At 49.6% G+C, this 22,735-nt stretch overlaps 2 protein-coding genes across 5 annotated transcripts; one reads left to right on the top strand and one right to left on the bottom strand.

Moving 5' to 3' along the window:
• Positions 1-3,029: 3,029 nt before the first annotated feature.
• Positions 3,030-11,253, bottom strand: LOC130485452 (folate receptor alpha-like). The gene is made up of 4 exons (XM_056858653.1): positions 11,170-11,253; positions 8,439-8,627; positions 6,250-6,385; positions 3,030-3,298 (listed from the first exon to the last, which is right to left on the bottom strand). Exons 1-4 carry the CDS (start codon positions 11,224-11,226, stop codon positions 3,030-3,032), a joined length of 651 nt encoding a protein of 216 aa, XP_056714631.1. The 5' UTR covers positions 11,227-11,253.
• Positions 11,254-20,053: 8,800 nt separating this feature from the next.
• Positions 20,054-22,735, top strand: ANAPC15 (anaphase promoting complex subunit 15). Of its 4 annotated transcripts, none has more exons than XM_056858473.1 (4): positions 20,054-20,262; positions 21,062-21,121; positions 22,259-22,396; positions 22,662-22,735. In XM_056858473.1, the coding sequence occupies exons 1-4, from the start codon at positions 20,143-20,145 to the stop codon at positions 22,707-22,709; spliced, it is 366 nt and encodes a 121-aa protein (XP_056714451.1). In that variant the 5' UTR covers positions 20,054-20,142; the 3' UTR covers positions 22,710-22,735. The 4 variants fall into 4 exon arrangements, with proteins under 4 accessions (XP_056714451.1, XP_056714450.1, XP_056714454.1 ...); XM_056858472.1 differs by having other exon boundaries at positions 22,256-22,396; XM_056858476.1 differs by lacking the exon at positions 21,062-21,121.

The raw sequence follows: 22,735 nt of genomic DNA, 5'->3' as shown, positions 1-22,735 counted from the left end.
TTTATACCTCACCTTTCTCCCCAAGGGGGAACCAAAGCAGCTGACATCATTCTTGTCTCCTCTGTGGAGTAGGTGGTGGTCTGCAGTAGATTTTAGTCCAGTAGTACCTTATAAACCAACAAGATTTGGTGGGGGGGTATGAGCTTTCAAGAGGCAAGGATATCTGCCAAAGGGAGCTTTGAGTCATTAAATCTTGTAGCCCGGAAACCTTGTTAGTCTCTTAAGGTGCTAGTGGACTTGCATGTAACTGTTCGGTGACGCAGGTTAGGTTGAGCAAGAATATCTGGGCTGAGGACACCCAGCCAGCGTGGCCTAGTGGTTAAGAGCGGTGGACTCTAATCTGGAGAACCGGGTTTGATTCGTTGCTCCTCCCTGTTAGCGGCGGACGCCAATCTGGAGAGCTGGGTTTGATTCCCCACTCCTCCCCATGAGTGGCAGACTCTAATCTGGAGAGCCGGGTTCAATTCCTCACTCCCCCACACGAGCGGCGGACTCTAATCTGGAGAGCTGGGTTTGATTCCCCACTCCTACACATGAAGCCTGCTGGGTGACCTTGGGCTAGTCACAGTTCTCTCTGAACTCTCAGCTTCACAGGGTGTCTGTGGTGGGGAGTGGAAGGGAAGGCAATTGTAAGCCGGTTTGAGTCTCCTTAAAAAGGTAGAGAAAACTGGGGTATAAAAACCAACTCTTCTTCTTCCATGGCAGAGTGGGGATTTGAACCTGTGTCTTCCAAATCCTATCCTGACATTGCAACCACCACAGCACACTGGATTATCCTCCCTGCCCTGCTCCCCCTCACATTTGGCTCTGGCCACAGACACAAAAGGCACAAAACCCTCAGGAATTCACCCTGCAGGACAGCTGCCTCCCGAGTTGGCAGAAGCCTGGGGGCTGACTCAGCCCCCTTCCGCTGCACGAGGAAGGCCCCTCCCTGCCCCTTGTGCTCAGACACAAGAGGTGTGTCCAGAGGCAGCCCTGCCTGCCTGCAGGCTGCGTGCTGATCTGGCTCCATCTGTCGGCCTTCCAAGGAGAGTCTCTAGGAGACACCAAAGCTGCCCAGCCAGGCTGAGGCAGGTCTCATGAACACATGAAGCTGCCATAAACTGAATCAGACCCCCCTGGGTCCATCAGAGTCAGTATCGTCTACTCAGACCGCCAGCAGCTCTCCAGGGTCTCGGGCAGAAAAGGGTCTCAAACATCACCTACCTGCCTGGTCCCTTTAACTGGAGATGCCAGGGATTGAACCTGGGACCTTCTGCATGCCAAGCAGATGCTCTACCACTGAGCCACTTAACCACCGCTCTTAACCACTACACCACACTGGAAAGTGGGGCCAGAGGGACTGGGGGGCCGGGTTTAGCTTTCCGGTGGTGCTTCCCACAACCACTTTGTTCTTTATCTAATTTATGGGGCACTTTGGTATGCAGAAAGTCCCAGGTTCAATCCCTGGCATCTCCACTTAAAGGGACTAGGCAAGTAGGTGATGGGAAAGACCTCTGCCTGAGACCCTGGAGAGCTGCTGCCAGTCTGAGTAGACAATACTGACTTTGATGGACCCAGGGTCTGATTCAGTATAAGGCAGCTTCATGTGTGTTCATGTGTGTTCTGTAAGCATTGGCAAACGCAGTGGATGAGAAGGGCCCCTTTCACACACCCCAGCACAGCTACAGGATCCCAGGCTCTCCTCCTGAAGACCCCAAGACCCCATCCATCATAAGCTCCCAACTGCCGTGAAAATGCCAGTGATATTGATGTGGGAACAGATAAATTCTTGTCACAATCCTGTGGCTTCCTGTCACCCAAGAGATTAACTTCAGGGCATAATCAGCCTCCCGCGCTCGGACTCCAAACCAGTTTCAGTGCTAAACTGCAGTCCTGTGTAGCATTTTCAAAAACAAAGGCACCCCAGAGCATGTGCAGAGAATGCCTTCCCCACTCTCGTCAACACCAAAAGCCCCAACAGAAGAAAAGTCTGATTCAACATAAACTTCCACAGAGGCTGGAGCAACCGTTATTTTCTTTTTCATTTCCAAGAGGCATGTGCAAAGTTTTACAGAGACTGGAAGGTGGAACAAACATAGGCTAATGCTGGGGCTTCCAACATGATGCCAATAGGGAGTTTTTTGACAGATTACTGAAGCTAGTTAAGACTGAATGAAGAGACAGGGTAGGGCATTGCTGATAACCTTCCTAAAGGCAGCAAGTTCAGTTTGATTTCACCTGGGCTTTGCACAAGAGGAAGAGCAGATCTGTCCTCTCACAATCTATGAGAAGCCAGGTGTGTAGCTACCTACCTGCCCAAGAGGCAAGGCCGCATCCATACAGCTTCTGCCAGCTATAAGCAGTTGCCACGGACAGTAATGGGCAAAACCAAATTTAGCAAGGCCAGTGCACACAGCCGGAGCTTCTCAGTCCAAAGTTCCAGAAAAGCTATTCTAGCCAAAGCAGCCATTCACACAAGCATTTTACAACCCGTGGATGTTGCAAGATCTGATCTAAACATCCAGCTTTTACCCTTCTGCCAGAATGCAAAAAATTCTGATCTTGCCCAGGAAGAAAAATTCTGATCTGGTCCTGGAAGACAACGCTCTGATGAACACCAAATATGTCATGTAGCAAAGGGATCCAGTGTGGATTCAGCTACCTACTGGAAGACACCACAGCCCTTGGGGATAGAGAACCACAGTCTTGATTGGTGGGGGGGGGGAGTGGTTGAATAGAACAAAACCGATCAAATAGATCATGAAGAAGACAGTGATCAGAAACAGAGAAAGACAACTGCAAGTCCAGTCCCGGGCCAAGAGAGATGCTTTCCTGTCGATAACAGTTCTCTTTCGAACCAAAGCAGCATCACCCTAAGCAAAAATCTAAGCAGCATTTGGAGCATTTGGAAAGCAGCTTGCCTGGGTATCCCAGCCACACCCTTTGAAGAAGTCTCCAAGCCGGCCCCCAAAGCACTGGAAAGCCCTCAAAGCACCGACACTTTCCAAGGTGGATGTCCAAGGAGCACAAAGTCCACCTTGCCGTGCTCACTGCAGGGCAAGGAGCATGGGAAAGAGCAGAGCCAGGGGGAGGCAGGCAGCCAGGCCCCTCCCTGCTCCGGAGTAGTACTTGGCCACTGCTTCATTGGGGTTGCCATCCTTGGGGTCGAACCACATCTGGATGCACTGCCCACTGCTCTTCTGGAAGGTGGTGTACCTGTAGGAGTAGCTCCAGATCTTCTCGCACATGTCTTTTGGTTGAGGGAAGACCAGATGCCAGGTCTGGCACATACTCCCACGTGGGCACCGGTTTGTTCCTGGAATTAGATGCGGCCAGTCAGAATACTCATTCTTAAGACATCAGAACTAGAGAGACGCACGGTGGATTCAAAGAAACTTGGGGAATCCCAAGAGAACAAGAGTTGGTTTTTACATGTCGACTTTCTCTACCACTTAAGGAAGAATCAAATCGGCTCACAATCACCTTCCCTCCCCACAACAGACACCCTGTGAGGTAGGTGGGGCTGAGAGAGCTCAGAACTGTGACTAGCCCAAGGCCACCCAGCTGGCTTCATGTGGAGGAGTGGGGAAACCAACTCAGTTCACCAGATTAGCATCCACTGCTCTTGTGGAGGAGTGGGGAATCAATCCTGGCTCTCCAGATCAGAGACTATCCCCCCCCCCCCCAAGCCACTACTCTTAACCACTACACCACGCTGGCTCTCAAGAGGACCAACCCCAGGCCAGGATCCAAAGAACCTGTTAAGCGGCCTCCCTGGATTCCAGAACTGAGTAGCTCATGTGGCCGCAATCCCCATAAGAACACAAGCCCGTGGATTCATGGGTGGCCAACTGAACCAAAGGGAGCACATGCGGGCTTTGCAGAAAAGTGACTTGATCAGAGTGGGAGCATGATCAACCTCTCTGTGTGTGTGTTTTAATCTCTACAAACCAGCCAGGGGGAGGGGCTTGGCTTGGGGATTTAATTCCTCCTTTCCTAGGGTTCCCAACCTCCTGGTGAGACCTGGAGAGCTCCCAGAATTACAGCTGATCTTCACTAGTATCTGGCAAAGGGAGCTGCCTGTGACTCTTGAAAGCTGATACCCGAAAAGCTTGTTGGACTATAAGCTGCTACTAGGCTCGAATCGAACTGATCTCCAGACCACAGATATCAGATTCCCTGAAGAAAAGGGTTGCTTTGGACGGTGGAGTCTATGAAATTATACCCGGCTGAAGTCCTTCCCCTCCCCAAAACCCACCCTCCACTCTAAACCTCCAGGAAGTTGCCAACCTGTAGTTGGCAGCCCCGTCCCTCATGATTCCCCCAGTTGGAATTGCCTCCCCACCACCACCAAGGGGTTAGCGTGTGTCTTAAAGGGGCAGGAATGTTACAGGTGCCCCTTAATCACCTGATGGAGAGGAGAAGAAGGGACAATTTCAGCCAAGAGGCAGGGATTACGAAGTCCCTCCCTCATCATCAACTGCCCGGTCTTTTCAGCTGGCAATGCCCGGGATTGAACCTGGGACTTTTCGCATGCCAAGCAAAGGCTCTACCATGTCCCCTCCCATGTATGTGGTGTGTAAACCAATTTATGATGGTGAGAAAATGGGCAGAATTCTCCTTCTGTGTGGCCCTCACCCACCTCTGCACTTGGATCTTTACAAAATGTCGCGCCCCCTCCCTGCATGAGCCCCTGCAGTGATTAAATAAGCCCATGGAGATGTCTTATAAAGTAGACTGGGCTAGATGGACTGGCAACCGCTCTCCAAGGTCACAGGTCAGAGAACTCACCCCTCTGCTTCCGGAGGCTGAATTTTGGTTTTTTCTCTGGGCCAGACTGGCCATTTAACTTACAGGGAATGTTCCCGGCGGGCTGCTGCCCTGAAAGGCTGCTGGCAACCCGGAGCCAACAGTGCCAAGTCCCAGCAGTTCTGCTAAGGACCACAGGGGTCCCTCGGCCTGGCTCAAACTGGGGTCACTATAACGTCCCTTTTTGCGTACCAAGCACCAGCTGTGCCACGGGGGGGCAGACCCAAGCGAGCCCATGCAGCCAGCTCTTCCTACCCTCACGCAGCAGAGCAGCCGCCTAGGGTTGCCTACCTCCAGGTACTGTGGAAAAAACAAAGGCTCAGTGCTGTAGAAGTATTGGAGAACCAAAACAGCACAGAAACAATGTATGCAATACTTAATTTTATAAGTGAATAAAGTGCAAAAGTGACAATAAATATATACAATATAATACAACAAGATACAGGTAAGTAATATATCTCAATCCAGCATATCCAGGACTTGGAAACCTCTCAAGTCCATTCAGATGTAAGTCCAATATGTCCAGTAGTTATATAGGAAGAATATTTCCTTTGTGGGGATCAGTTGTATGTCTTTTCAGACTATATTTCAGTATGTTGGAAGTCAAGCAACAGCCACAATGAAGGATGAGAGATATTTCAGTATGCTGGAAATCAAGCAACAGCCACAATAAAGGATGACAGGACGTGTTGTCTAGATCATAATCAATCACGTTTCGCATATGGCTTCGTCAGCTACATGTATCCAAAAGTATAACTTCAAAGCACCTTAGTAGGTAGCATCTCATTAGGGACCAGCAGCAATGTCTACTCAGGTCTCCATTAGGACAGAATGGAGACCTGTAGCTGACGAAGCCATATGCGAAACGTGATTGATTATGATCTAGACAACACGTCCTGTCATCCTTTATTGTGGCTGTTGCTTGATTTCCAGCATACTGAAATATCTCTCATCCTTCATTGTGGCTGTTGCTTGACTTCCAACATACTGAAATATAGTCTGAAAAGACATACAACTGATCCCCACAAAGGAAAAATTCTTCCTATATAACTACTGGACATATTGGACTTACATCTGAATGGACTTGAGAGGTTTCCAAGTCCTGGATATGCTGGATTGAGATATATTACTTACCTGTATCTTGTTGTATTATATTGTATATATTTATTGTCACTTTTGCACTTTATTCACTTATAAAATTAAGCATTGCATATATTGTTTCTGTGCTGTTTTGGTTCTCCAACCTCCAGGTACTAGCTGGAGATCTCCTGCTATTACAGCTGATCTCCAGCAGATAGAGATCAGTTCCCCTGGAAAAAATGGCCGCTTTGGCCATTGGGCTCTATGGCATTGAAGTCCCTCCCCAAACCCCGCCCTCCTCAGGCTCCACCCCAAAAACCTCCCGCCTGTGGCAAAGAGGGACCTGGCAACCCTACCGCTGCCCCAACCTGGCCTGACCTGAGGTCCAGTTCCATCCTTTATGCCAGTTCTCCTTGCAGGTCATCTGGTCTTTGCAGTCCTCCCACCACTGGTCACAGTCCTCCTTGCAGAGCGGCACATTCAGAATCCTCTCCCGGCGCCAGGAGTTGTCTGCCTGCAAGCAAGAAGCACACCAGTTATATATAGGGTTGCCAACTCTGGTTGGAAAACTCCTGGAGATTTGGGGGTGGGGAAACAAGAGACCAGCAGGGTATAATGAAGAAGAAGAGTTAGTTTTTCTATGCCGACTTTCTCTACCACTTAAGAGAGAATCAAACCAGCTTACAATCACCTTCCCTTCCCCTCCCCACAACAGGCACCATGAGGTAGGTGGGGCTGAGAGCGTGAATGGCCCAAGGTCACCCAGCTGGCTTCATGCGTAGGAGTGGGGGAAACAAATCCATAAAGGCCGCCCTCCAAAAGTGCCGGGACCTCTAAGGGAACTCTCATCTCTGCAGCATAGGAATCCGTTGTAATTCCGGGAGAACTCCAGGCCTCACCGGGAGGTTGGCAGCTCTAGTTGTGGGGTAGGGGCATGCAGGAGAAGGGCCAGGCTTTAGGTGGGAAAATGCTGCAGTCTAGCAGCCCACACCGGCTTCCTTTCCTGGCTAAAAGGTGCCTAAAGCTGACTCCCCTCTCAAAGCTGTGCCCCAGTCTGAACCCAGGTCAAGCGCAGCCTTCTGTGTGAACCCAGGTCAAGTGCAGCCTTCCGCATGGTATAGTGGTTAAGAGTGGTGGTTTGGAGCAATGGACTCTAATCTGGAGAACTGGGTTCGATTCCTCACCCCTCCACATGAGCAGCAGAGGCTAATCTGGTGAACTGGGTTGGTTTCCCCATTGGGTGACCTTGGGCTAGCCACTGTTCTCTCTGAACTCTCTCAGCCCCGCCTACCTCACAGGGTGTCTGTTGTGGGGAGGGGGAGGAAAGGAGATTATTAAGTGGTAGAGAAAGTTGGCATAGAAAAACCAACTCTTCTTCCTTGCAAGTCCCCCTGGGGAGTGCTGGCAGCAGCCCGAAGCCAGCCCAGCCAAGCTGGAGGGGCTGACTGCTGCTGTGGGGGACCAAGCCCGGCCTCCACTCCTTGGGCCCAAGCCACACCACCCCTGCAGGGCTGCCACTTTGGACCGAGGCAGATGGATCATTTAACCAACCAGGAAAGGTCTGAGAGGGTCGCTGGCCGAGCTATTCAGCCCGTGCTTCTGGCCCCAGCTAGACGACACCACGTCCCTGAGTCCTCTACAGAGGCATAGCACCGTTTCATAGTTCAGTTTCTGACTTTAAAAGATAGCACTGCTGCACTGAATGTATCCTATCTTGTATCTTTAACTGCAGTCAAAAATGATATGAATCAAGTTTTCTTGATGTTTGGGGACTGATGAAGAAATGTATTGAAGAAATTTGAAATGGCCGTATCCCCGTGTCATCTTTGGAAAACAATATTTCTTCTGCTGAACTATCTTGAAAATGCATACATCAGTGACTATTGGACTTTACTATTATAGATATAGGATCTTGTTAGACCCATTGTTTTTGCATTGTTGTTGCTTACTATGTGTAACTTTTCCAATAGAATCTTTTTGCATTTTGTAACTACACTGTTGTGTCGCTCCTGTGCCAACCTCCAGGTGGTGGCTGGAGATCTCCTGCTATTAGAACTGATCTCCAGGCGATAGAGATCAGTTCCCCTGGAGAAAATGGCTGCTTTGGCCATTGGACTATGACATTGAAGTCCCTCCCCTTGTCCAAACCCCACCCTCCACAGACTCCAGCCCCAAAATCTCCAAGTATTTCCCAACCCAGAGATCAGTTGTAATAGCAGGAAATCTCTAGCAACCACCTGGCAGTTGGCAACTCTACTTCAGCTACGCAGTGAAGATCCTTATGCTGTGGTTGCAGCAGCTGCCAAAGCAATATTCAATGGCAAATCAGATGCCTCGCTGGCCAAACCTTCACCTGGCTCTACCCACTTTTTAAAAAACACTTGGTGGACTCCAGGAAAGGTGTTAGCGGATACCAGGGCATCATGCGGGGGGGGGGGGGAGGCTGCTTTAGAGGTACCCTGGAAAGATCCCTCCATCGACTCTTCCTCTGTTGATTCTCCTGATCCTTTTTTTCTGAAGGCATGGGAAATACTTCCTAATGTGCTTCACCCCATCCCACCGCCTACCAGGTTAATCCACGGCCCCAGGTTTGGTGAGCATTCGTACAAGCAGTTGTCCTGGACGAAGTGCTTTCTGCATTTATCCGACATGATGCCGCAGTGGTTCCAGCTGAAGTTGTACAGGTAGGACTGTTCATCGTGAGCAGCCTGGCTGGTGTTGGCCGTGCAGCACGAATTGTTCTTCCACGGGGAGCACTACGAGAGAGAAAGGAGGGGGGATTTGGCAGACTCAGAAGCACAAAGGAATGACAGCGTAATGAGCAAGACGAGTCTGCGCAGTATCCACCTTCTTCAAGGAAAGTCGGCTTTGGTTTACCAGCTTACGTTTGGCGAGGCTTAAAAGTTCTCAGCCAGAGCCTCCTAGACCAGTGGTGTCAAACATAAGGCCTGAGGGCGGGATCCGGCCCCTTGAGAGATCTTATCCGGCCCGCAAGCCAACCAAGGCAGCCTCCCCACCCCCAGCAGTCCCGATTTGGGCTGGTGAGGCATGGCCAGGCCCAACCAAGTGGCATTTATGTAATATCTGGCCCTCGTAGCAATTGGGTTTGACACCCCTGTCCTAGACCATTTGGTCTTGACCACCCTGCTCAGTTCCTTTGAAAGATAGATGGTGTCCAAGGAACCCAGGAGTTGGCAAGGGCTGGAGACGGGGAGAGAGAATGTAGAGAAGCCAGTGAATGGGGCAGGGCTCTTTCCTGTGCCTCGTGCCGAATAGAGGTCTAAGACTTTACATAGCCCCTTGCATCCTCTGAGCGGTCTCATGAGGTTACGGGCCCAGGTTGTTACTAACAAAGTGATATAGACCAGTGGTTCTCCACCTGGGCCATATGCCCCCCCGGGGGGCCACAGGATATTCCAAGGGGGCCACAGGTGAAAACTGCTGTGTGCATTTTCTGTGGCTGTTTATGCTTCTCTGTTCCTTGGCTAGTTACAAACAAAACATTTAAATAGCTACCTTTCTACTGGTAGGGGGGCCACAGGAAGAAAACAAGGTCGGAAGGGGGCCATGGTCGGAAAAAGGTTAAGAACCACTGATACAGACCATGGCACTAGTCAGAAAATGCATTAGCCAGGATAGCTTTTCTCACTCATGTAGCACCGAGGGTGCCTCTGAACATATGCAGAGCAACAGTCCTCATCATACATCTGTTTTCTTTATGGACCTTCCCCACCTTCATTTACAAGACTGTGGCATGTTCAAAGGATTCTTCAGAACTAAATGATATACCACCACAACTGGTTCAGTAAGCACCTAGGAGGCCCTGGAAGAAAATCCCTCCATTTTACACCCACACACCCCTTGGGTTCCTGCTCATCTCAATTCTTCTGCCTCTATCCACTGAGCTTGACTGCCTTCCTGGGTCTTGCAGTGAGCAGCCCTGGGCTACAACTAGACACATTGAGGCAAGGGAAGCTTCACATCCAGATACAGTCTAAATACTCGGACGAGGAGGTAACATCTGGGGAAGGCCTCAGCCTCTATGCCCAGTTGTTGGCCCTCCAGAGTTGGTGGCCACTGTGTGAGGCAGGATGCTGGACTGGATGGATCCCCCTGGTCTGATCCAGCGGAGGCTCTTTGGAGGCTCTTAAGTGAGGGAGCTGCAGTGGCCAACTCTGAGCCCATGACTGGAAGAGAAAGCAGCCACACCCAGGGCAATTAGACTGCACACAGTATATGGGGGGAGGGGGTGACCCTCCAGCAAACATTAGCCCTTCCATAGCCCCTTCTTGGTAGCCCACGTTTTGACAAGAGCCTATCTGGACCTGCTCAGAGATGGATGGGCCAGCAACAGCCCTCCACACAACTGCCCTCTCCCCTCTAGGGTGGGCAAGAGTTTTGGCAGAAGCCTCCCTCTTTGTGCATAGAGCTGCCAAGCCTATGAGACAGGGGTAGCCTGTGCCCAGATGTCTGGGCTCACCTAAACCCTCTGTGGGGTCCACATTGGGAAAGGGGGTTTAAGCACATCAAGCAGTTCCAAGGCAGAGGAAGCAGTTTCCCTCGGGATTAGGTAGAGTTGCCAACTAAGGCTTCTGAATTCCTGGAGATTTAGGTTAGGGAAAGGATTCCAGCAGGGATTGGGTGCCATGGAGTGGTCTGCAGCAGACAGGCAGCGACACAGTAGTGTAGGCCACAGCCCCTGTCCCTTTACCAACGCAACCTTCTTACCATAAGAACATAAAGGCCCTGCTGGATCAGACCAAGGTCCATCAAGTCCAGCAGTCTGTTCACACAGTGGCCAACCAGGTGCCTCTGGGAAGCCCCCAAACAAGACAACTGCAGCAGCCTTATCCTGCCTGTGTTCCATAGCACCTGATATAATAGGCATGCTCCTTTGATCCTGGAGAGAATAGGTCTGCATCATGACCAGTATTCATTTTTGCTAGTAGCCATAGGTAGCCCTCTCCTCCACGAACATGTCCATTCCCCTCTTAAAGCCTTCCAAGTTGGCAGCTATCAACACATCCTGGGGCAGGGAGTTCCACTATTTAACTAGGCGTTGTGTGAAGAAAGACTTCCTTTTATCTGTTTTCAATCTCTCACCAATTCATTACAGCACAGCCTTATTTAACCTGTGCAAAAAAAGCCCCCTTGAACAATTCTGTTTTGCATAGTGAGCAGAAAGCCAGGAGAGTGGGCAACTTCCTGACCGACGGCCATACCCCCCCCCCAGTCCTTAAAATAACCCAGCCAATGGCAAGAGATGTCTCAGGGGCCGAGTTCAGGGTATGCCCCTACCTGGTTATGCAAGTCGTCTTCTGGCCCAGGCTCCACTTTATGGTGCTTGGCATCCATGCACACGTTCAGCAGAGATTCTCTTGCCATGGTCACTGCCGAGACCCCGAGCACAATCAGCCACAGCCACCGGGGCACCATCTTTCTGCCTACAAGGAAGTGTGAAGCAGCGGAGATTGAGCCCATGCGGGACTTCCCCTGGTTTGTCAGATTTAAGGCACCCAGGGGTTGGAGCTGCTTTGGTCAGTGCCAAAAAATGCAGAAAGACCGGAGCTCTTAATTCCAAAAAAGAATGCAGCCGCCACTTCCAGCCACGCGGCACATTGCAGGGAACCTGTTTCAATGATGGGCTTGCCAGCAGGACAATAACGTTGCCCTTATGAGGTTTATTGCAGTCCAATACAATCACATTTCTCTAGCCACTGTGTAGTATAGTGGTGGTGCTGAATTAGTACCCAGGAGATCCAGAAGTAATTTCCAAGAGATCTCCAGGCACTACCTGGAGGTTGGAAACAGTACTTTCTATCTAGTCCAGCTCACAGGGTTGATGCAAGGAAAAGTTGGGGCACGTAAACCACCCTAAGCTGCCTAAAAGGAGGACAGGATACAAGTTTATAGACAGAAAAGCCTGCAGACATGTTCCTAATAAGTTCCAACTCTTCTGGGCATGAATCCCTCAAGTTGAGCTCTCTGCAGAAATCCCAAAAGTAGGAACTGCATCAGAGGCAGCCGCAGCACCTACAGCTAGAGGTTGTGCTTTTGAGGCAGGCACTGCTTGTTAAGGGAGGGCAGAAATCAAGGTATTTGGGGAGGTGATGGAAACTTCGCTAGTATAATGCCCAAAGAGTCCATCCTGCAAAGCTGCCATTTTCTCCAGGGGAAATGACCTTTGTCCTCTGGAGATCAGCTGTAATTCTGGGAGATCGTCAGGCCTCACCTGGAGGCTGGCTAGGTTGCTCATCCCAAGGATCCTTGCTGTACTCAGGCCGACGTTACATTTAAACAACTGGAGAGAGACCCCAAGTCACCAGGATCCTTCTAGCTGCTTTCCTGATGTCATGCATTCGGCTAGCCCAGTCCCATCTGAGCCCATTCAGAGGATTTAGAGAAGGAAGCCCAAAGACCTTTCAGGCAGGGGCACCCTCTAGAATACAGGTGTATATGTTTGCCCTTCAATCAAGTGGGTGGAACAATACAAAAGCCTGCTAGCCTGGGAAAGAGTAGGAGCTAGGGATGCCAGCTTTCAGGTGGGACCTGGGGATCCCCCAGAATTACAGCTCATTTCCAGAATACAGAGATCAATTTCCTTGGGGGGGAAATAGATGTTTTGGAGGGTGGACTGTATGGCACTGTAACCCTCTGAGGTCCCTGTCCTCCCCAGGCTCCACCCCCAAATCTTCAGGAATTTCCCAACCTGGAGTTGGCAACCCTACCCCCCCATCCTTCCCCAGTGGCCAGGGGGGACCTAGCAACTCTAGTAGCAGCACCCCCTTTTGAGCCACCTCTGGACAGCTACTAGGACCCTTGGAGGCAGCAGACAACCCCCTCCCCCAGCACAAGCTCCAAAACAGGGAGGAGGTTCAGGCCCCTTCCACCAGAGCTTCCCTTCCCCCATTGCTTAGTTGCACCAGAAAGCAACACAGGCAGCCCTGGCGTTGAGCGCCAACCCTCTTTGCATTTCACAAGAGCTAAGGGAACAAAGCCCCCTGGGTGAGCACAGCCCCCCCCCAGGTCTAGAAGCTCCCCCCGACTCTGCTGCTCTACCCACCTGCACACCCGAGCTGTCCACCAGAAAAACCGACAGGTACTAAGCCCTCCCTTCCCAGGGATGCTTTAAGCGCAGATGCTCTCCCGCCCTGTATTCAGGTGGCCGCGATGGGGGCTGATGAGGGCCAGCCCAGCTCAGGAGCTTTAAAGGAGCAGCTTGGACAGCGCAAATTCTCCGCTGAGGAGCCAGGTCCAAAGAACAACCAGGTGGCCTTTACCCGGCTAGTGCCTGCTGCCCGGGTACCACCGTTGCACTGGACTTTGCCCTGCCAAGAGTGTGCCCTCACAGGCCAGCTTCCCTGCAGATCCTAGACTCATCTGAGCAGGAGAAAAGAGCAAGAGTCCAGTAGCACCTTAAAGATTAACACAATGTCTGGCAGGGTAGGAGCTTTCGTGAGTCACCCAAAACCTGAGGCTGGCACACGCAGGCATCCCCACAAATGTGCACCCAACAGTCAACGGATCACTTGGTGGTGGAAAGTTCTGTCAAGTTGCAGCTGGTTTATGGTGACCCGGAAGAGTTTTCCAGGCAAGAGACGCTCAGAGGTGGTTTGCCATGGCCTGCCTCTGCATGGCGACCCTGGACTTCCTTGGTGGTCTCCCATCCAGGTCCTAACGACGGCCGACCCTGCTTAGCTTCCAAGATCTGGCAAGATCGAGCTAGCCTGAGCCATCCAGACCAGGGCAATAGATGTACAGAGCTGGTTTGCCATTGCCTGCCCTTGTGTAGCGACCCTGGATTTTCTTGACGGTGTCTCACCCAAGTGCTAACCAGGACCAGCCTTGCTTAGCCTCTGAGATTGGATGGGATCGGGCTAGCTTGGGCCATCCAGGTCAGGGCGAGGATCACTGAGGCCCTGCGTATACACCTGCTTGCCCTGGCAGGCCGCTTCTCCAGAGGAGTTTGAAAGATAGACAACCCTGTTAAGCAATAGTAAACATTATTGGCTTAAAAGTGGATCGGTCAAAGGGGGAAAGTCAAGACATCAATTAATCACCGTAAATTCATACCTGCAGTAATGACAGTCTCAATGCTAGTGCGATTATTCCCTTATTTTCAAGTAGTGTGCCACCCTTTTCTGATTCCCTTTTTGGGGGAGGGCAACCAAGGGGGGTATTGTGTGCGTTTTAGCTCCTGGCTGGGACTATGAGATAGGAGCTGCTGGGATGAGAGAGAGAGAGAGGCTAGGCCATAGGCATCTGTTGAAGGGGGCTAGAAAATGCCTGGGACTGAATGGGGGGGTCCATGTTTAAGGACGTTGCAGAGGGTGGGAGTGAGAGATAGGTGCCAGGTTGCAGTAATGCCTGAAGGGGGTGTGGTTATGGGGCTCTGGAGGTAAACTGGAAAAGAGAGAGAGGGCAGCTGAAGCAGGATGGTGCAGTGGAGTGGTATTTGCAGAGGACTGGTAGAAATTTTGTTGGCTCAATGTAGGTAGAGAGAGAGAGAGAGAGAGAGAGAGCAAACAAGCATACAAGGAAAGAGAGAGGGAGAGGTGTTGAATCATACTTTGCCTTATTTGGTTATTCTGGTGGCGGCGGAGGTCAGTCTGGAGGTGAAACCGAATCTGCTTTGTGGCTGTAATCCTGGTCTTTGTATATCTAACATTCCCTTTATTTCATTCATTTATTTACATTAATTATTGCCCACCTTTCTGACTGGCACTCAAGGTGGGTTACACAGAGTGAGTCAATGCAATCTACAGGATAGGATATCTAACAAACAAAGCAATGGGAATTTGTATTGTAGAAATCTGGAACCCATCAGAAATCTAAAAAATAAATAAAAAATAGATGCAAAGCACAAATCTTAACATGACAGATTAAGGCTTCAATCCTAAGGGCCCTTTCCTGGAGTAAACCCCACTGAATTACATGAGGCTTAGGAATAGACTTTTTAGGATTGCTCTCTAAATGATGCAAAATTACATAGCAGGCTTCTACTTACAGCAAGCTATACACAACAGTATAGACCACCGTCCCCTAATTGTTTATCCAAGTCACTTTGTTTTAGGGGAGTCCTATGATATTTTCAAATTAAATCAACTTCATCTGCTCGTCTCCTGCTCAGTTTGTGGCAAAAGCTGACTGGGACAGGATAAGCTCAGTTGATGAATTATAGATGTGTTGGGACTCAGGAGATGAGTTTTTGCTCTTTAACTTTAGACATTTGGCTTCAGAAAATCCCTTTATGTCTTCCGCAATATTTGTCCTTTGTGACTGTTGCAGTGACTGTTGCATGGCTGGAATTAGAAATGATCTCATCACTTCATGGTTGGTTGTCTTTTGGATGAATTTTCTTGTAAGGCTACCTGAAAAACTCATTTTGCATTTTAACAACATTTAGCTGACGTTTTATTTCTTCTGAGGCTGATTAAGCTGCTTCTCCCATTGGCCTTTTGGCATCTGATCTCCGGATCTGAAAGTGAAGGGTGGGGGGCTTTAGCTGCCCCTTTTTTGCTTTCGGGGGCTGGAGTACCCCCCCCCAAGTTGGTCTTTACAAAATGCTGGGAAGAGCCAATCACAGATTTCCCCTCTGTCACATCTTTTGAGGCTTGAAGTGGCCATAGGATTGCAGCCTGAAACATACGTGGGGGCAAATCGCATCCCTGTATTTTAGAAATGCTATTGATATGGATGCCAGGCAATGCCCCCCACCAACTGTAAGGGGTTTATCTTCATATGCTGGGTCAGAATCAGCAGGTGAGGGTGTAGGAGGAACTGATTTCTTGTTGGAAAACCTGATGTTCTTTGGGAATGAATGGATGCATCTGGAGTTACAAAATCTCTTATTACAGAAAAAGAAGTCTCAAATAGACCAGAGAGAGGCCCATTGTGCCAGCTGCAAACTCTCCAGCTGCCAATTTCAAAGGGACATCTGCGTCAGTGACAGGAAATATAAACAGGAGTCCTATGGTGTCTTGAAAATGGACTAAATGTTCTTTTAGTATAACCTTATGTGAGTTAGATCTCACTTCTTCAGGCGTGACTGATGAACAGATCTAACTGAAGAACGTTTTTGCTAATATAAAATTTATTAAGTCTTTTTAGATTGCCACAAGTTGTTTACCAAGTTAATGTAAGGGCAGCCAGCGTTGTATGAAGATGCTGCCGGTTTTGCTAAGCCTTGAGACTGTTGGATGTGCAAAGCTTCTCTATAACCCCTTAAACGCAAATATGAAGAAATTGTTCTTCTTTATTTATTTAGCACATGCTTATCCTACCCTTCCTCTAAAGAGGTGGGGGGCTTAGCATGCCTACCCCTTCTTTCTTATCCTCACAACAACCCTGGGAGGTAGGTTAGACCGAGACACAAAGAGTGGCCCAAGGTGACCTAGTACACTTCATGCAGTGTGGGGACATCTGAATCCGGGTCTCCCTGCCCTAGTCTCTAACCTCTACACAACACTGCTTCTACCTGGAGCAGACCCATGTTTTCCTACTTTGGGAACTTCCAAGTTGTGCTGAGATACATTATAAACTTGTTTTTTTTTTTTTTTGGTAAAAAGATTTGCTGCAGCTTTTTTGTCATAGATCTGGCAGCTCCTTGAGAAATGTATTTTAGAGTGCTGTTCTAGATTTGTGACTGATTAACCTGCAATCCTGGATTTATAATTTGAAGAAACTTGCCTTTTTTCCCAACACAGGATAGAATATATACAATATCACCTAAGTCAGGTGAGGGTGTGTTATGGATATGGTAGATTCTGAGAGGAGTCAGGCCTTCACCTTCAGTGTAACTTGCGCTGGGAAAGATGATTTACAGTGCAATCCTAAACAGACTTTCACTGTTATAAACCCATTGAAGTGAATGGGTTTAGAAGAATGTAACTCTGCTTAGCGCTACTCTTGGGGTGCAACAGGCAATCCCACTTTAGGCTCCCAGTAAGGTTGCCAAGAGGCCTGAAGAGAAACATCCTGTCCCTTTAAAGGTGGCTTAATGGGATGTTCTTTACCAGGTGATTTACCTCCATGCCATCAAAAGCTTCAGCTGCTAGTTCCCACAGATTAAGCCTCTGTTAAAGGGACAGGACATTTTCCCTTCAGGCCTGTTGGCGGCCCTACTCCCAGGTAACACAGGGGTCAGTCATACTGGAACGTCAGCTGCAGCTTTCCTCTATCCCTCCAACCCCGTAAATGTCTATGATAATTTCCTCTACTGGGGTGCCACCTCTAACCGACAGCTGAAAATGTGGGTCCTAATTTATCCCCAAGGACCAATGCTGACTTGCAAGCAATGTTCTTACGCTGTTTCCACAGGGTGTCCAAACTGGAATGGTTTGGGGTGTTTTTTTGTGTGCACTCACACAATCCGCTTTTGTCCTGCTTCCATGTTTCCCCTCATTTTGTCACAACAGGAGACTGTTCCACTGTTTATAGTATGCATTATCTTGGTTTTGCGTCCTTATCTTCTATTTTTATGGCTGTGTTTTTTTGGCACTGTTATGACATATTATGACTGATACTTTGGGGGAAAGAGCATTCTTTCCAATTTTTGTAATCCCAGCCCTACTGTATCGCTTGCTGGTATCTCTTGCTATTTAACTGCATTGTCTTCCCCTGTGTAATCCGCCCTGATTCTCCGTGAGAAAGGCAGCATATAAACTCTATTAGTAAATAAATATCTCCCAAACCTCGTTTATTACAATCTTTTTGGAAAGGATGCAGCCAAAGCACCTTTGCACACAGCGTGGACTGGAAAGCCCAGATGCTTGCAGGTCCATCCCCTCCCCCACATTGGTGCCATTTTCCTTGTGTCAAGCCCAGCTATATCTCCACAATGAAAATGGCTAGAGATTTGTTTTAAAAAAAATAAAGATTGAGGATTCAGTGCCCCTGAACACTAGTATTACGAGAGCAGGAGGACAAGCTCTCTTAACCCACTTTCTTCCCCCACCCAAACAGGCATAATTTTATGAATGTCTATGAGCATTTCCTCCACTTGGGTTAGCTTTATTCCGATCTGAAAACCTGGATCAGACCTCCGGCTTTCTAGGCGTGTGCTGCAAAAGGCTGAACTCCAGACCCTCCATGAGAAAGGGCCTGTCAATAGCAGGGAGAGACTCCGACCTTCGGACTTCTCTGAGCAAGGCCAGTGAGGGCTCCATGAGGGTGTGGCACATTCAATGTAGATCTGAACTGTTTGCAAGGAAGCACCAAAGCCAGGAGACCCAAGCTAGGAGAATGCTTTGCAGAGAGCTTTGGATAAATTTGTCCTCCTGGCACTGGTTGGCCCCTGGAAACATTTGTTTTGAAGCCCAGATCCCCAGGGGCCAAGCAAGTTTGGAAGGTGGGCGTTTGGGCAGCAATGCAGCGCTGGTGAGGGAAGAGAAGCGCTTCCCACACTCCTTTCAGGGACTCTTCCCATGGCTATTTTGCACGCTCCAAAAAACCTAACCCATTAAAAGCCAGCCTTCCCAGTGGTTTCCACTTCCAAAGAAAGGGCAGGAGGGAGAGATGGCCGCCCCAAATTCAGTGAAGAGGCCGAAGGCTATGAAAGCTTCCTCGCCCCCACCAGGACGCCGGAGACTTACACAAACAAGCGCACAAACCACTTTACAGGGAAGAAGCAGTGTAAATACTCCTGATACAGCTTTACACTGGGGAAGGGGAAAACGAAGGGCATTCGGACCCAGACTGGTTTTACTGGAGAAGTTGCTGCTGTGAGAGAATTAAAGTCCTCGCCCCGTGCAATTAAAAAAAAAAAAAAAACTTTTCTGGAGAAGTCTTTTAAGCATGCATCATTGCACTGTGAATTATGTATTTTAATTATATATATATATATATATATATATATATATATATATATATATATATATATATATATATATATATATATATATATATATATTCATTATATATAATATAGTTAATATAATATTATATATACTATATATAAACATTATATATATTAAGCCTATTCTCTCTAGATATAGCAAAAGGCAGTTTCCCCCCACTATTCTCCTCCCACCCCGCTTTCAAAAACAAAAATGCAAATCCACGCTGCAATTAAAAACCCTCCGGATCCCAATAGGCCGTACTGCGCAAGCGCAACAGAGAGGTCTCCCCTCCCGTGAAAAAGGCGCTCGGAGGGTGGGGAGGGGGCGGTCTCCCTTGCGCATGAGTACTGGGCGCTTGCCACTCTAGGCCATGGCCATCTCTATGGCACCCCAAGCAGTCAACCCGTTCCGTCGCGACCCGGAAGTGCTTGTAAGGGCGGCGACGTTTTATGAATGAGTATTGGCGTATCTCTGTGGGGGCGGGAGACGGCGTCACAGAGGAACCAATTTATTTGTTTAAAAAAAGCAGCCGAGGCAATCACTTCCGGGGTCACCCAGCATTCCCGAACGTTCGAATCTGTCCCGGCGTTTCCCGCTCAGGTGGCAGGTGAGGGCGGGGGTGGTGGGTGGAGACACGCCCACGCCCCGCCCCGCCACGTGACAGAGGCGGGCATGACCCGGATGGGGTTCCTTCCTCATGCGACCTCTGGTCAAACAGCCCCCCTTTCTTCCGGGTGCCCCCGCCCCAAACGCGGGTTGGCTGTGCTCGCAGTCAGGGCTCCTGGGTTGCCAACTCCTGCCTGGGGATTTGGTGCAGCGCTTGTGCAGTTCAGGGAGGGGGGGATCCTCAGTGGGATAGTTAAGGTTGCCAACTCCAGGCTGCAAACTTCCTGGAGGTTTGGGGGTGGAGCCTGGGGGGGGGTTAGGGAAAGGGAAGGACCCCGGTGGGGTATAGCACCATAGAGTCCACCTTCCAAAGCAGCCATTTGCTCCAGAGGAACTGATTTCTGTAGCCTGGGGATCAGCTGTAACACTAGATCTCCAGGCCCCACCTGGAGGTTGGCAACTAGGGTTGCCAGGTCCCTCTTCACCACCAGCGGGAGCTTTTTGGGGTGGAACCTGGGGAGGGCGGGGTTTAGGGAGGAGAGGGACTTCAGTGCCATAGAGTCCAATTGCCAAAGCAGCCATTTTCTCCAGGGGAACTGATCCCTGTCGGCTGGAGAGCAGTTGTAATAGCAGGAGATCTCCAGCTAGTACCTGGAGGTTGGCAACCCTAGGTATAATACCATAGTGTCCTCTGAAGCAGCCATTTTTCTGCAGGGGAACTGATCTATTCAGTCTGGAAATAAGCTGTCATCCTGGGAGAACTCCAGGCCCCACCTGGAGGTTGGCAGCCCTGCATCACGCAGCCCCCTTTCCTCCCCAGGCAGGCATGTCCACCCTCTTCCCCTCCCTCTTCCCCAGAGTCACGGAGGCACTGTGGTTCAACCTGGACCGGCCCTGTGTGGACGAGAATGAGCTTCAGCAGCAGGAGCAGCAGCACCAGGCCTGGGTGAGCCCCGCAGGAGAGGAGGGAAGCGGGCAGAGACCGGAGAGTCAGGGCCAACGAGCCCCTTTGTTGCACACGAGACAGGGCCTTTTCGGTGGCAGCCCCGCCATTTTTGAACAACCTTCCCAGAGAGGTGGGCCTGGCTCCTTCACTTTCAATCTTCTGCAGGCAGTTGAAGACAGTTTTATTTAGGACTTATTGGCAGTCCTCATTGGAGCTTTTAAACTGACTTTTATGTGTTTTTGTTGTTGTTTTTCATTTATATTGTAAGCTACATTGAGTTTGCCATGGTAGAAAGGAAGCTAAACGTATGTTTTAAATAAATAGCCTGAAAAATCTGCTCTTCCCTTCTTAAATTTTGGAACACCCAGCTTGACCAAGAGTTCTGAGAACTCAAAAGCATGCACAACATTTGGTTCATTGTAATAAAAGATACTAAATGGTATCCTTGTGGGCAGACATTTCACTTTTTCACCCCACTTTTCCTTTCTCTGAGAAGTTCAGGGCAATATATGTAATTCTCTCCTCCCCTTTTCGGTTTTATCCTCACAGCAGCTCCAAGAGAGCGCACTCGGCCCAAGGCCTCTCAGTAAGTTTCCTGGCAGATGGGAGATTTGAACCCAAGCCTCCCTTGTCCTTGGCTAAACACTGCACCTGCTGCTTCTGGAAAGTTGGTTCTTCATTTTTCCCCCAAAGCTAGAAACCGAGTGAGATGGAACCCTTGCCTACAAACTCGGCTGCCTTTCGGTTGCAAGTCCTGGACCTTCTCTGTACTGACTTTGCCTTCTTGTTTTGATTGCAGCTGCAAAGCATCGCAGAGAAAGATAACAACTTGGTCCCAATTGGGAAGCCCGCCTCCGAGGTAACGCTAGTGTCATCCTTTGACATTCTGGGATGACATTCTGTGTTCTTTCTTGCATGGTGCAGATGAGACTCTGAATCCAGTAGTGAAAGATGCTGGCAGTTCTGGAGGTTGGATTTGCTCAAAGGGAGCAATAGGGTGTTATTGGGTTCTAAGGGGACTAGGAGCTCATTTTTAAGGGAGAGAGGAGGCAGTGTGTGTGCAGAAGTCATGCCATTTAGGGGATCAGACTTTTGGCCACTGGTGCATCTTCAGTTTAAAAACTGGAATCCACCCCACCCTTACTTGTTTACATTTTTTATAGTCTGCTTTTGTCGTTGAGACTCGAGGCGAATTACGTTGTGTAAGTCAAATACAATCAGCAGGATGGGACTTCCATTGAATATTGCAATAGGGTTTGGACTACAGAACTCTGAAAGCAAGCGGAAATCTGAAACAGAGCTGAAACAAAGCATGCATGTTTAAACATGACATGTTTAGTCCTGCTGCCTAGGGACAGATGGGGTGAACATAAGAAGAAGAGTTGTTTTTTATATGCCGACTTTCTGTACCCCTTAAGGCAGAATCAAACCGGCTTACAATCACCTTCCCCTCCCCACAACAGACACCCTGTGAGGGAGGTGGGGCTGAGAGAGTGAGACTAGCCCAAGGTCACCCAGCTGGCTTCATGTGTAGGAGGGGGAAACCAACCCAGTTACCAGATCAGCCTCCGCCGCTCATGTGGAGGAGAGGGGAATCAAACCCAGTTCTCCAGATTAGAGTCCACCGCTCCAAACCACCGCTTTTAACCACTACACCACACTGATGTAGTGTTACACCATAAGACTGAACATTGTGCAGAGGGGTGCTCAGAGTTACAAGCTACATTACCTACGGCAATGTGGGGGGGGGATTAGGTGGGGACAGGGCTGGCAGTTGTGATGCTGGGAGATCAGGTGTTGGTGGTGGAGCAGGTGAGGTGGTGCCTCTTGGCTGAAGGTGCTGAAGAGGGACTTGAATCCATGAGTGGGAAAGAGGATGTTTGCCTGTGGCAAGGACTTGGGCGGAGGGCACAGCACAGAGGCTGGAGGGGCGGAGGGAAGCCCAACGTGGGGATGACGGGGAAGTGACAGCTCGTCCTTTGCTTTGCCTTAGCAGACTTACGATGAGGAGGAAGAGGAGGATGACGAAGACGACGAAGACAGCGAGGAGGACTCCGAAGACGATGAGGACATGCAAGACATGGATGAGATGAACGACTACAATGAGTCTCCGGATGACGGGGAGATTAACGAGGTTTGGGGTGGCACAGATGCCTTTTGCTTTGACAAGGCTTTAATTTTATTTTTATCCCGCTTTTCTCCCCAGTTATTCCAATTGTTCACACAGTACTTGGCGATATGTCTGATAGAACAGCGGGGGGATGAATGGGACTTCCAACGCTGGGAACTTCCTTGGAAAAATTCCAGCTCACGTCCTCAGAAGAGTCCATTGCTGATCACTGGCTTTCGTTCCGCTTTGCCTATGACGCGTTCTTTGTTCTTCCTTTCTCCCTCCCAAGGTGGATATGGAGGGCGCAGAGCAAGATCAAGACCAGTGGATGATCTAGGCGACGAGGCTAAAGGAGTAAGCGTC

The sequence above is a fragment of the Euleptes europaea genome, chromosome 12 (assembly GCF_029931775.1).
Source record: "Euleptes europaea isolate rEulEur1 chromosome 12, rEulEur1.hap1, whole genome shotgun sequence".
NCBI classification, from domain to species: domain Eukaryota; kingdom Metazoa; phylum Chordata; class Lepidosauria; order Squamata; family Sphaerodactylidae; genus Euleptes; species Euleptes europaea.
The sequence above is the reverse complement of the archived record's forward strand: the minus strand, read 5'-3'. Positions and strand labels throughout refer to the sequence as shown.